We start from the raw sequence: 14,877 nt of genomic DNA, 5'->3' as shown, positions 1-14,877 counted from the left end.
CCTGACGCGGGGCTCGAACTCACGGACCGCGAGATCGTGACCTGGCTGAAGACGGACGCTTAACCGACTGCGCCACCCAGGCGCCCCAGAAGCAACTGTACATCTTTGCTCCATGATACCTTGTCCCTATATCAGACCAAAGGTTGCAGAAATATCAAAGCTTTTGAGGGTTCAACAGATGCCTGCATTCTGATTGTCATGATTCATTCTCCTATGCTAGTTGTTTAACATATACATGCCATAGCTTCTATCTTTAACCTATGGATATGTGTCTTTGGATTTGACATTCTGCCTCAGGTATCCTTTCTCCTGATTGCTCTTACCTGTTAAATGCATGCTATAAAAATTGACACAGGAGGGTTTTTACTGCACTTAGCTCTTCTTACTCATTCCCTCAATCACAAAATGTATACTAGACACTTACCATGTGCCAGGCATTGTGTTACCTACTGAATACATAACCCGGGAACAGAGAAGGCATGACCCCAGCCCTCATGGAAGATTCTCTGTTGCTATATGATTCCTCAAATACTTACTAAAAATTTTTTTAAAAGGCTTAGCACTGTCATAGATGCGATGCAGCAGAAAATAACACCTCTGACCCTGCAAGAATTTAAGTTTTTATGAAGGAGACAACCCCCAGCATACAAAACAATACATGAGAGTACCCTGTTGACAAAGGAAGGTGGAGAGGGATTTGAGTGTCCAGGGGAGATTTATTTGAGGAGATGAGGTTTCAAAAGTGCTTTGAAGAAAAAAATAATCTTGATAACTGATGAGAAGAGAGAAGGCCATGGACAGAAATAATAGCGGACCACCTAAAAAAGGCTGGAGAGAAGACAGCAAAGAGACAGGATTATCCAGATTGCAAGCTCACAAAAAGGAAAAAAAAAAAAAAAGGTGGGGCATTAAGTGGTAAGTTATTGATTGAGGATTTTTTTAAAAAATTTTTTAAGTGTTTTTTTTTTTGTTGTTGTTGTTTTTTTTTTGAGAGAGAGAGAAAGCTTGAGCTGGGGAGGGGTAGAGAGAGAAGGAGACACAGAATCCGAAGCAGGCTCCAGGCTCTGAGCTGTCAGCACAGAGCCCGACGCGGGGCGCGAACCCACAAACTGTGAGATCATGACCTGAGCTGAAGTAGGATGCGTAACCGACTGAGCCACCCAGGTGACCCAAGAATTGTTATCATAGATAATGTGAAACTAATCTTCTCATGGTAAGTGAAGAGTTCATGGATCCCTTTCTAGTCATGGTTACGCTGCGAAAATTGTCTTTGAAAACGTATCTAGGTATGAGGAACAAAGAAATAAGAGGCAGGGAGACAGATGAGAACATTGTTGATTTGATTCAGGTATGATGAAATGTGTACAAGTGTGTATCCAATGGGACTAGCAGCAAGGAATCCAAGAGATAATATATAAGCCTGTGCTGCAGTCTGAATGGAAGGGATGAGGGAACGGTGGATAGGCATACCGGAGAGAGAATGTGGGAGATGCAGGGGTGAAAGATAGACCAAATGGATAGCAGAAGAATCTTGGTTAAGTTGGGGTTTGTTGTATTTTATTTGGTGGTGGATCTTTTGCATGAAAATGTCCTATGGTCACTTGAAACCATGGGCCCAATGCCTGGGTAAGAAGTCTAGCCTGGAAATCAGGATATCATTGAGGCAGAAGGGATGTCCAACTCTGAAAACAGATGAACTCTGTGGATAGAGGGGATGCAGAGATCAATTCAAACCTTCAGAAGCCAGAGCAAGTTAGCAGTGACTATCTATTAGAAATAAGAAAACAGAATAGACTTCAGATGATAAGAATGTCTATGCCATTGACACCAGACATTTATTATGCTTATACATTTCTTGGGAAAATGTAAATGCTAATTTGAAAAAAAAAAAAAAAAAAAAAAAAAACCTCTTCATTAAGTTGTCCACGTTCTAATTTTGTGGTTTCTAGAGAGGTCAACACTGTTGGTTTATAAGAGGCCAGCTTCCATAATTACCTGACAAATGTTCGTGATGGGTAGGAAAATGGTGAACTCCCCATAAAGACAATGAGAAGATGGAAGCTGATTTATTTCCAGTTCCTCCATAAATCATAAGAAAACTTGAAAGTTTCAATTAAGAACAAAAATGGCCTCCAGACAATTTAGTAAAGGTAGGGATTGTTTTCCCCCAGGTTCTTGTCACTGTTGGTTTAAGGTCTATGTTAAAAAGCTTCGGTGATGGGTAACAAGCTTCTATTTCCAAGACTCTTGTAAACAATGTGCGATCTTGTCATGGAGTATGTTCCACATATATCAACGTATTTGTCAGTGAACTCTCATGACCCCTCTTCCCAATCACATACAAAAGAAGCATTTAAATTTTAAATTGCCATTTCACTTTTAAAATACCAGACAGTGAAGATATAATTGGAAGGATATAATCCATGAGATTTATTTCTGAATGCAGACACCAGTTCCAATAGTCAAAACTTTTAAAAAATCAAAACATGTTCCAAGCGTTAGTATTCAGTCTTAGTCTGGCTCTGCCTTAAGTGAAGCATATTTCAATCCATATACTATGCCTGTGTTCAGGAAGTTGTTCCCAACTGGAATATTAACCATGGTGTTGCTAGTTCCTTGCCTTTAAGTGTCTCTCTCACTAGGCAATAGCTGATAGTTTTAGAATCTCACTCCATCATCTTGGTCTGATGAGATCTTACCTAGTTCCAATGTCATTTTCCCTCTGAAATCATTCGTTCATGCATTCAACAAACGGTAAGTGCTGGATGTATACATACAAAGAAGACAGAAGAGATCCTTGATCTTACAAAGCTTTCATCTGTGAGTTTGTATGTGTGTGTGGAGGGCCAGAGTGGGGAGGGATTGGGAAGAAAAGATAAACAAATGAGAGGCCAGCACAATTTCAGAGGTAAGTGCTGTGAAGAAGGAAATAAAGAGTGAATTGAGCCAGGGTAGGGAGGGGACTCCTGAGCTCAGGTCTCCAAGAAAACAAGGAGCCATCCATGAGCATATCTGGGGAGAGCGAGTTCCATGCAGCAGGTCTGAGGCGACAGCAAGCTAGACCTATGTAGAAATGGAAAGAAGATTGAGATACTTGCAGCACTAAGATGGCACACCGATTGTACATGTTACAGCTGTTATGACTTGGAGCCAAGAGGAAAGTGGAGAGAGATGAGGACGGCATGGGACAGCTCATGTTGAGTCTTAGAAGTCCTGGCTGGGGGCTGGGTTTTATTTTAAGCATAACAGGAAGCCACTAAAGAGCTCGAGACAGTAGAACATGATTTGGTTTGTAGTTTTTATTTTTATTTATTATTTTTAATTTTTATTTTTGAGAGAGCATGAGTAGGGGAGGCGGGAGGGAGAGGAGACACAGAATCCAAAGCAGGCTCCAGGCTCTGAGCTGTCAGCACAGAGCCTGACATGGGGCTCGAACTCACTAACCGTGAGATCATGACCTGAGCCAAAGTCGGACGCTTAACCGACTGAGTCACCCACACGCCCCTGGTTTGTATGTTTTTAAAACGCTACTTACTGCTGTGCAGAGAAAGCACTGTAAGGTGGCAAGAATGGAAGAAAGGAGACCAGGGGAACTGGTTACTGGAGAGGACCCGAGGAAAGTGCACAACAGCTTGAATTTGGGAGAAAAGCAGGAATGGAGGTGAACTGGCAGGTTCAAAATTTAGGGGAAGTGTGTGGCTGGACCAGCTGATGGACTGAATGAGGGAGATCAAGGAAAGGGCCAGTTCATGGATGATGACCTCTATGTTTTTGGCTTCATCAGCTGGGAGATGTGGAGGGCCAGAGATTATTTGGAGAGTTGGAGCAGGAAATTAAGGGATCACCCCCCCAACTCTTACCAGTAACTTCTTACTAGTAACCTCCTTAACACTTTAAATACATCTTGTCCCGGTGTGTGCCATGTTTTATTGCAACTTGCATTTTAATAGATTTTGAGTCCCTAGAAAGGATCCTGTTTTATTCATATCCCAGATACTACCAAAGTGTCTGGCACATAGTAGGTGCTCCAAATATACTTACTCAATAACACATGAATTGAAGTAAAATGTTTCAAGTCCAGTTGCTTGTCTTTTTGGAAAAGTCGTGTTTGCGTAATTGAATATAACCTTTTACTTTGATTTATAAACTATGTTATTCACACTGGGAAATAAATACCATAAATTTAAAAAAGAGCTATAATTGTGATTTAGATGTATTATAATTAAAAGAAGCCTCTATTTACATGTAAAACAGGTGATATATTATGTAGAGAAGAAACCACAGAAGTTGTTTATAAACAAGAAATCTTTGGAGTCCCTACAGGGCTTGGATTAGTCCCTCTGAATTTAGTAGGGTTTCCATACATATTTATTTAATAAATGGAATTGAAAGTGATGGAGTATTTTACCTAAAAGCCTTCACTGGTCTATAAAAATTATATACAAGCAGAGTACTTCAAAATAAACTATTAAAATCTAGGAAGGATTTAAATTTGCTCTCTTGGAAAAGAGAACCATTGATATTTAAAGGCCCTCATAAGGTATCAAACAGTCAACTTTTCATGTGAATTGACCCCTGGAGATTATACTTCCTGGGGCTACACAGAATTTGCTATTTCAGTACAGTGTTCATTGCATGTAACTTACTGTTTTTGTTGTGGCTGCTTCACTATATCTCATACTTATAGGAAAATGAAATGTTTAAACCACAGAATCCCAGGTGGTTCAGCCGACAGGTGTAAAAGCAATGTGATACAGAAATAAAACATTGTCAGGTTTTGATTACTGGGAGGAGAAGTTTTGATGCAGCATGCGGGCTTGAGTTTTTTTTTTTTTTTCTTTTCTAAGCCAGAGTGTTCTATAAAATCCCCACCTACACAACCACTAACAAAAAGCACAGAGAAAAATCATCCCCTGGGTGCGGTAAGGAACAAATTGGAAGAAAGGCTGGTCTTCCTTCCATGTAGCTAATATACAAGAAATTACAGAAACACACAAGCTCAATTGGAGAAATAGGATGGATGAGGACTCTGTGGTTTATGGCTGAAAACTGAAGCCCCTGCAAGCCAGGAATTCTGCATTTCCTGTCTATCAGGACCTGACCAGTCGGTCACAGGGTAAGGTGAGACACAGAAGAGGATGGATGCTAATGAATGAAGAGCCAACAACAATAAACAGAAGCATTACCCACTGGACCTCTTAGTAAAGGAGCCCTGTGCCACACACATGGCCATAAGCTTTGTGTTTGTTGTCACTAAGTCCACAATCATGGCACAAGAAACGGCAATTCAAAAACATTGAGAAACGTATTCAAAACTATATTTCTTAGGGCACCTGGGTGGCTCAGTCGGTTAAGCATCTGATTCTTGATTTCAGCTCAGGTCATGATCGAGTTTGTAAGATTGAGCCCCACGTCAGGCTCTGTGCTGACGGCATGGAGCCTGCTTGGGATTCTCTCTCCCTCTCTCTCTGCCCCTCCTCCACTCATGCTCTTTCTCTCTCTCAAAATAAATAAATAAATAAATAAATAAATAAATAAATAAATGTATGTTAAAACAAACAAACAAACATAAAACTATGTTTCTAGTAAGAGGCAGGCCAGAATCCAAACCCAAGTACACTGGATCTAAAACATTGCCTTGAACTAGTGAGTGATGCAGGCTGGTCTCGCCTTATCTACCAGGGACTTCAACAGGAGGTTTGGGGGAAAGGTTTAGCACTGCAGTCTCCTAAGCAGCTTCCTTAGAACCACCTGTGAACTTTTTTTTCCCATTTGGGGTGCAGAACTCTACTGCACCTCAACTTACCTCTCTGGCACTCAGGAGTTCGGAGTCCGTGTTCGGAGGCACCACAAGTGAAACTCATAGTACCTCTTTTGCCACAACATGTAAGCGTCACCAGCTCTCCAACCTGCGTGTCTGTGTCTGTGCCACTTACCGCCCAATGGCTAAGCCAATTCACATGTTTAGGTGAAGTTCAGGAACACAATTGAAAGGGTGAAAGTCTAAATGAGAAGTATGTTGCAGGGGGTGGGGGGGGGAAGTACGATGGGAATCAATCAGATCAAGTTTCTTACCTCAAATCTGTCATAAAGTATTGGGAATAATCTAAATTTAAAGTGCTTTATGCAATACAGTCCTTGAGAGCAATGAGAAATACAATTCAGCATGTTTTTTCAAGATCTTCCAACATTATATCATATTATCAAAAGTCTTTCCAGAGATTTCATATGTTTTCCCCAAACTGCTTTAGATTGCAAACACCAAGTTCTTTTCCTGCTACCATCTCACAAAAGCCCCTGGAGGAGGAAGCTGTGATACGTCTTCATTCCAGGGTGCTGTCCTCACTCCCAGTGTTCACTGTTCCAATGCCGGCTCTCCTGCAATGCCCCTCATGCCCTCCGGTTAACCTGTACTGGAAGCCTTGAGTTTAAAGCCAAATTAGTTAAAACTCTTAACTTTTCACTTGGGCCCTGAGAGTGACTTTGGGTCTTTATGAATGTGTGTGCGTTCCTCTGATTCTAATAGAAAGTAATAATGTGTATATGTGTGTCTGTGTATTTCTTGGCAAAATGAATAAATCTCTTATCTCTTTCTTTTTTTAATGGTTATTTATTTTTGAGAGAGAGAGAGAGGAATCGAGAGAGAAACAGAGGATCCAAAGCAGGCTCTGTGCTGACAGCAGAGAGACCAATGCGGGACTTAAACTCATGAACTGTGAGATCATGACCTAAGCCACAGTCAAACACTAAACCAACTGAGCCACCCAGGTGCCCCTGAACCTCTAATCTCTTAATTACAGTCTGAATGCCAAAAGAACAGATTTTAGGATTCGACCTATTTCCTTTCCTTCCAGACAATGTGGATTGACTTTTCCTTTTCACGGGCAGGTAAGTAGATAGATGGATAACCGATAGATGGAATTGATAGATAAATGGATGGATGAGAAAGAGAGGTGGGGGGTGGGGTTACGGCAGACTCTAAATTTTTTATTAATGTTTATTTATTTTTGAGAGAGAGAGCGGAGGAGGGGCAGAGAGAGAGAGAGGGAGACACAGAATCTAAAGTAGGCTCCAGGCTCTGAGCTATAACACAGAGCCCAATGCAGGGCTCAAACCCACGAACCGTGAGATCATGAAGTCAGACGCGTAACTGACTTAGCCACTCAGCACCCTGACAGACTCTAAATCTAGGTTTGGGTCATCCTGAATGAAAACCTATTTCGGTGCTCATAAGGCTCCTGAGAATGATCCTTCTGTCACCTCTCGCTCTCTTTGAGCCCTGTACTCTGGTCTGCTTTCTTCCTTCCATTTCAAAGCAGTAGGTAGCTGAAGCAGTTCCCCTGGAAATCTTGGCCTGCTGTTTCATAGACTCATTTATCCTGTCTTCTGCTTTTGACCCCAGCTGCTTCCCCCACCTCGTACACTCCGACTCACTGGCCATAACAGCAAAGGCCCAGGGCGTTCCGTGAAGTTTTCTTTCAGAAGGCCATGCCGGGCTTCTAAGTTCACCAAAGGGGTGTCCTCAGCTTGGCAAGTGCTGCAGACAGCAAACCACCAGCACCAGCTGACACGTGAGGTTTCTGTGCAAAGCCTGCCCTATGTGGCCCTTCCTGCCAACAAACGTGCTCCGTCAAAGAAACACCAGGCAGAGGTCCTGATGCTCTTGAGCCTATGGATTCCAGAGTCAGCAAAAGGAAAATATGGTGAACAACCAGTTAAGGTCCCCTGACCCCAGAGCCAGCTCCCAGGTGAAGGCAACAGTTCCAGAACTCTGTTCCTCCCAGTGTGTGATGCTACATCAGTTAAAAATTTATTCTTATTGACAAGCACCTCAGTGAGAACTAAATTAGACTGTTTTTTTTCGAATATGTAGCCATTCTCATCTTCACAGAAGCAAGAAATATTATTAAAGAGGGAGAGGAAAAAATAACAGGGCGATACAGGGCATGTGAGGAAGAAACTAGAGAAGTCCTAGGTAAGACTAGCACAGTGCCCTATTGAGGGATGCGGGCAATAGGAGCCTAGACCATTTTAGTCTTGGTGTGAAGGCTCTAAGCCTTGGAGAGGGTGATGGGGGGCGGGAGGGATCGTGTCCTTTCACTACCCGTAAAGTGGTGGGAGGGGTGGTTCAAAATCGAGTAAACCTCATTTCTCATTTCTCATTACTTCTACTCAGGTTCTCCTTCACACCCCACTCAGGCCCCTCCGGCCCCTTCTGACAGTCTTCTACCATCCCAGACATGTCACCCAGAATTTTCCCTAAGCCCTTTCCTAACTTACTTTCTATCACTACCTGCCCTCTAGCATGTTTTACACATTTTGCTAACATATAAACAGACTTCCATCTGTGTTGTTCCCCCACCGTAGCTCCACTGTAGCTAGAGAAGGGCCTGGCCAGAGCAGACCCCCACTAAGCCTATGTTGACACTTTGCATGAATGAATGAGCAAAGGACAGCATGGCCACCCACAGAACCCATTTCAAGATCCGACCTCTTCTCTCCTCCTTCAGACACTGTGGTTTGACTTTTCTTGTTTATGTTCATCAGAGCAGAAGGCGACATCCTGATCACCTACTACTAAGACAAAAGAAGGGGTCACGTTCACGAGAATCTCAAAGTTATATAAGCCACACCAAGTGAAGGTGAGGCCATAGATGGGAGTTTGTCAGTCTGGGCATGCGTTAGATTCCACAAACTAGCATGGTTGAGGCTTTCAACCACCTGCATGCTGGACTTCAGATGCCAGAGGGTGCCTGGTGCTCCTGCGGCACAGGTGAGATCAGGTGAGCAGGACGAGAACAGGGACTGAATGACCGTGTTGCTGCCTGGTAACACGGCTGTGTAACAGCATCACATGGAGGCTGTTGCACCTGACCCAAACCTACCTCCGGGATTTCCATGGTCCTTTCTGGAAAATGGTTAGGGCCGATTTCAATACCCAGATAGGACTGAGATCCAGTGGTTTAGGGAAACCACTTATCTTGCCTGCAATCCCTCCTCAGTATTTCTGTAGCGCAAGAAACAGCCTATTTCCCTACGGGCCATGTCGCACAAGGCATATAAAGCAAACCTATATGTCGTTACAGCATATAAAGCAAACCTGTGAGTGTCGCAAGGAAGCTGCTAAGTATAAATGTCAGGCTTCCAAAATCTGGCTGTGAACCCAGTGCCCAGGAAAGTGGGTGATACCACTTACACCATTCTTTTCATGTGAAAAGACATTCTCATTTCCCAACCATAAGGTCACCAAATAAATTCTGAAGCGAAATTGGTTTATAATTTGGGACTTGCCTAGAATACTGCAGATTTAAAATCTGTAACACAAGGCAGATAAATCACAGATCACACTGGCAAAGACACATCCTGACAAGTATACTGGGCAATTTATGAACTGTTTACACTGGTTTTATTGAAATCTGGGCAGAAGCTGTGGCTAATGGCTTGCGTTACCCAATGCATAGTAAGAGCTCAAGCGATAGCAGCTGTATTTTAAGAACGACAAAGGCCAAAGACTATGGTTAATGTCTGATGTGGAAACTCTAAGACACCGCAGTGGTGGTTTTAGAAGATGCTGTTTGTAAAGATTTTGGATTATTGCCCCTTTTAGTTACTTAGGTGTAAGAAGGTATTTTTCTTCTAGGCTTCCAATGTCTTTTTTGGGCCCTAAATCCAATCACCTGTGAATCTGTGCACACTTCTGAAGGAGCTCTGTGTTAAGGGACTCTGGGGATGCCTATACCTTCTCTCCAGGTGTGCTAGTTGCATTAAAGGGCAGTTGTCTCCCCAACAGTCTTCACACCTTCCTCCACAATAAACATATCAGGTATTGCCTTTGCAGCCCAATCCTGGAGGCCAACGCACTCACACTGGGGAATGAGCAGGCGCAGAATCACTGAACAAGAATCAGCAGCATGGGAGCACCTGAGTGGCTCAGTTGGTTGAGCGTCTGACTTCGGCTCAGGTCTTGATCTCATGGTTCGTGAGTTCGAGCCCTCGCATCAGGTTCACCACTGTCAGCACAGAGCCTGCTTTGGATCCTCTGTCCGCCTCTCTCTCTGCCCCTCCCCCCACTTGTGCTCTCTCAAAATTAAATAAAAACATTTAAAAAAAAAAAAGAATCAGTAGTATGGCTATGAGCTGACCTCCTTTCCTACTCCTACAAATATACAGTCTTACTTTATATAAATTATATAAATTATATTGACCTATAAATCAGGTTCTCCCTATTAGTTTCCACTCAATATCACTTTCAAGATGTACACAGGTGCTCTATGATTATTGCTTCTTCATCCTAGATAACAGGTTTTTGGGTGCCCTTGTCTCATTTTACTTACTCTTTACTCAGCCATGGTTTCCTCCAGCTTCTCGCTACCACAAACTGTGATGCAAACAGGGATCCTTAGACGTGTTGAAGAGAAGTCTATAACCAAGAACAGGGTTGTGGGAGTGTTAGGAGATACACATATATAATTTCATTAGTACTGCCAGATTTCTCTCCCGCAGGTTTCTACCAGTTTATACTTTCTCCAGAATATGAGAATTCCCATTTCATTCCCATCGCCAGTGCTCGCTATTTTCCTAATTATCAATCTCAGAAGTATAAAAAATTGTATCAGCCTTGTATTATCCATCTGAGGAGTATAAAGGATTATATCTTTACTGTTTTAATTTATAATTCTCTGATTATTTGTAAGCGTAAAAATCTCTGATACTTAAAAGCACTTAGGTTCCCCCTGCTTGTGAATTACCAATTCACGTCTGTTCATTATTTTCTACTTTGTTTTATTTTAACTGCACATCAACAGACACTTCTATTATGTTCTAGATAATAATCTCGGTGGTTTTTAATGTTGCAGATATAGTTCCTGGTCCCCAATTGGTAAGTTGTTTTGTTACCTTCACTGCCAAAAAAATCCTTCATTTTCTTGTAGTCTTAATCCAACAACCCACTCTTTTTTTTGAGATCTTAAAAAAAAAATTTTTTTACATGTATACATTTACTTCAAAGAAACATGTCCACAACATACTGTTAAAAGAACAACAATGAGTTCTAAACCAGCGTGTATACTATGATCCTACTTATGTATAATTATTCGCAAGTAATAAGTATGCCCCCTTCATTGGTTTGGGTATAAAATAAAGTCACTTTTCTTTTACTATTCAAATTATAATATCACCAATCCTATTCTACTCAGTTTAACAGAAAATATCACTTTTCCTTCTTGGCTTTCCTTGCCCAAGATTCCTCAAAGTTAGTTTTGTTGATCTTTTCACAGAACTAACTCTTGGTTTTGTTGATTTGTTCCTACTGTTTTTCTATTCTTTATTTCATTTATATCTGCTTTACTCTTTATCATTTTCTTCCTTCTGCTAACTTTGCTCAACCCACTTTTAACTTTTAGGGTATGTGCTTCAGTGTTTTATTTAGAAAGTCACATTTTTAAGTGTAGCTTTCTAATTGGTATAGACTTCAAAAACATCAATCTTAACTTTTTTCACATGAAAAGCAAATTTCTTCCATGATATCAACTAAAAAGTCCTTCTTTGTGGTGTAATTTGTATTATTTAATAAGGACTAGATTCTGAGATCTTCTTTATATTTTATCAGCCCTCTTTGAATTCATTTATTCTTTTATCCATTAATTCACTTAACAAATATTTATTGAGCTCCTGCTATAACTGAGACATTATTTTATGTGCTGGGAAAACAGACAAAAGTTCCTGATTACCACAGAGCTTATCTTGGGGTAGGTAGGAAGTGTAGAGCCCTAAAAGTCATTTTAAGCATTTTGGTGTTTGGGGCGCCTGGGTGGCTCCGTCAGTGAAGCGTCTGACAGGTCATGATCTTAGCCCCATGTCAGGCTCTGTGCTGACAGCTTGGAGCCTGGAGCCTGCTTCAGATTCTATGTCTCCCTCTCTCTCTGCCCCTTCCTCGCCCATTCTCTGTCCCTGTCTCAAAAATAAATAAAACATTTAAAAAATTAAGAATTTTGGAGTTTACCAAAATAACAATAACAATAAAATAACAGCTGATACACATATTGCATTACCATATGCCAGGCACTGTTCCAAGGCCGTTATACATATTAATTTACCTAATCCTCTCGACAACCCCACCTGAATGATGAGGAAGCCACAGCACAAATAGCTTAAGTAACTTGCCCAAGATCAGGTAGCTGGGTCACATGACTGATTGGGTCTGATTCTAGAGCCTGTGCTCTTACACACTGCCTTGCACAGTCTCTGACCGGGATGGGAAACCACTGTATGAATACCATAACTGATCTAGAGGTTAGGTTTACTTAGGCTACTATGTTGACACCAGGCTATAGGTGGGGCAAGAGTAGAAAACGAAGACCAATTAGGGACTATTTCAAGAGGCACAACAAGAGATGATGGTGATTTGGACTAATTAGTAGCAATGGAGGAGGTATGAGGAGTCACATTCTTGATTTGTTGACAACTGGGCAGTGGAGTATTAAAGAGAGAGGAGTCAATGATGATTTCAAGGTTTTCAAAGATGCAGTTGTGATTTTACTAAATGGGGAAGAGTTCCTAAAGAACAAATCAAGGGAAGAAAACTCCCTTAATCTTTTAGATGCCATTATATAAGGGGATCAGTAAGATCCCTTTTAGATGTCATCAGACACTCAAGTGAGATTTGAATACACTGTTGTGTATGTGAGTCTGGAGTTGAGAGTCCAGATCTGTCCAAGAGATAAAATTTGTAACATTACCATATCAACTTAAAAAACTAGAAGAAATCACCAAGGAAGAGAGAATAGGTCAAAAAGGTCCAAGGACTGATCTTGGTGTATTCCAGCATTAAGAAGGCACAGAGACGCAGAGGAGATGAAAAAAGAAAACTAAGATGGGCAGCCAGTGAAGGTGGTGTAAAACTAGGAGGCTACAGTTCTATAGAAGCCAAGTGAATCGAATGTTTGGAGGAGAAAGTAATCTACTTTATCAAATACCAAGAACAGGTGACACTGAGTACCACTATTTGTTTTTCTAAACTGATGTTTCAGCAACACTGCCACAAGATCTTATTAGTCATAATCATTTAGTGGTTTTCTTTGATTTCTTGTTGGTTTATGTAAAAACTCATAAATCTACAAGGAGACAGTTTTGTGTCCTTTCCTCATTTCCTATGAACTTGCCTCTGTGGTAGTTGTTAGAAATGTCCACCGGTATTTCCGTATCTTCCCCTTTCTAGGTCCATTAATAGGATTCCACTTCCTGCCTTGCCAGTACATGGGTGGGGCCATGTGGCTATTTCTGGCCAACTGAGTTTTGAGCAAGTGACATTGTGGCTTTGGAACCACAGCATTTAATTGTGGATGCCAGACCTTCCCAGGTTGTGATCTTCCCTTAGACGTAATGACTGGCAATGTTTAAGATGATGGCTTTTCCACCAGCCTCCCTCTCCGAGGGACAACGAGCCCGACCCCTCTGCCAACCCATAAGGAACGTTTAGTGTGAGCAAGAAATAAACTTGTGGAGGCGAAGCCGTGGTGGCCGCTGTCCTGCCCTCAGCTGTCTCGTGGGACAGCGATCACAGGCAAGTTCTCAGCTCCCTCCTGCCTTGGGTTCCGGCCGGTGCTCTTGCCAAAACGGCGGTATCTCCCCCGTGGACCCAACCAAAATCACCTTCCAAGTGTCTTCACAAAGATTTTTGGCCCAGGAGACCTTGTACCTGCCTCCACTGCGGCATCCTCAGCCTGGGGCGCTGGAGCTCAGGCGGCCCCGCGCAGCCCCCCAGCGGAGCGCGCTCCAGGAGCCCCGCGCAGCCGCGGCCGCCGCTCGGGCTGCGGTGGGGAAGCCCTGCCAACCCCCGGCCCGGCTGCAGTGACCTCGGCTTCGAGGACCCAACCCCCGGCCCTGCCGGAGCGAGGGTGGCCGTGACCCCAAGGGCAACGTACAGCGCCATCTTTCCCGTCTTCAGCCGCATCTCCCGGGAAGTGGGCCCGGAGACCGTCGACCACGGATACGCGCCCACCGCGCTGGGGGCGCTGCCTACACCTAGGAGACGCTCGGGCCACGCAGAGTTCAGGGGCCGCCCGCAGCCCCGCCCCCCGGGCCTGCGCCCGCCCCGTCCTTCCTCCCGCCGGCCTCCTGGCGCCCTCTGGACGCCTAGCGGTGGCTCAGGCGGACGGCCAGGGTCTCGGGACACCTGCCCGCCTCCATCGCCTGCCGCCCGTGGGGAGGAGGGCGCCGTGCGTGGGCCCAGCAACTGGCTCAAGGGCCTGACCGCCGTGGGCGTCAACTTCACCACCTTCGACCTCGTGCAGCTGGTGCTGAGGCATCTGCAGACCAGCCGCTGTTGACACAGGGAACTGAGCTTCGCCGTGCGGGGGACCACTGACCCTTTTGTGTCTGAGCACGTGGGGCCAGGGTGCGCTTGGTTCCACCCTGGGAACCACCTCGGAGCACGCTGTAGAACAAGCTGGGCGCCTATACTCTGTCCCAGAGTAAAGCCAGGGGCTCCTGAAATGCCAGTTGGGACTGGTGGGCGGGGGCTCCCAGAGTCTCCCCCTCCCCGCTTCCCAGGGCTGGCGCTGTCTCCTGGAGGCTTTGCCTTAAATACCCAGAGCTGGGAGTGACCAGCGCCACCTCCTGGCACTCTGTGACCTTGGACATGCTCCTAGTTGTACTGACCACCTGCCCAGGGGGCTGAGAGCCAGACTCCACCTGCACAACAGGAGGAAACTCCACAGAGTGTAAGGAGAGGCCTGGCCTGCGGGCCCTAGTGAGGTGGGGCCAACCTCCTGCTCATCTGGAGCTATAAATGCAGCCTTGCCCAGCCCTGCCCCTCCCTACCTGTGCTGCCTTTCCCAGATGACGGACGCCTCTGTCACCAGAGGAGAGAACAGGCTT

The 14,877-nt window shown here is 44.0% G+C and overlaps 1 protein-coding gene across 1 annotated transcript; it reads left to right on the top strand.

Annotated features, from left to right (window-relative positions):
- Positions 1–8,700: 8,700 nt before the first annotated feature.
- Positions 8,701–14,327, top strand: LOC121042433 (mitochondrial coenzyme A transporter SLC25A42-like). The gene is made up of 2 exons (XM_040493762.1): positions 8,701–8,773; positions 13,537–14,327. The coding sequence occupies exons 1-2, from the start codon at positions 8,701–8,703 to the stop codon at positions 14,325–14,327; spliced, it is 864 nt and encodes a 287-aa protein (XP_040349696.1).
- The last annotated feature ends 550 nt before the right edge of the window (positions 14,328–14,877 follow it).

The sequence above is a fragment of the Herpailurus yagouaroundi genome, unplaced genomic scaffold (genome assembly GCF_014898765.1).
Source record: "Herpailurus yagouaroundi ecotype Mexico unplaced genomic scaffold, PumYag 28, whole genome shotgun sequence".
NCBI classification, from domain to species: domain Eukaryota; kingdom Metazoa; phylum Chordata; class Mammalia; order Carnivora; family Felidae; genus Herpailurus; species Herpailurus yagouaroundi.
The sequence above is the reverse complement of the archived record's forward strand: the minus strand, read 5'-3'. Positions and strand labels throughout refer to the sequence as shown.

Excerpts from the sequence above, each read along its gene's own strand:
- LOC121042433 (XM_040493762.1), top strand. The coding sequence starts at position 8,701 with ATGGTTGAGGCTTTCAACCACCTGCATGCTGGACTTCAGATGCCAGAG. Across the intron at positions 8,774-13,536 it reads CTGGTGCTCCTGCGGCACAG|CTGTCTCGTGGGACAGCGAT; the intron begins GTGAGATCAGGT and ends TCCTGCCCTCAG.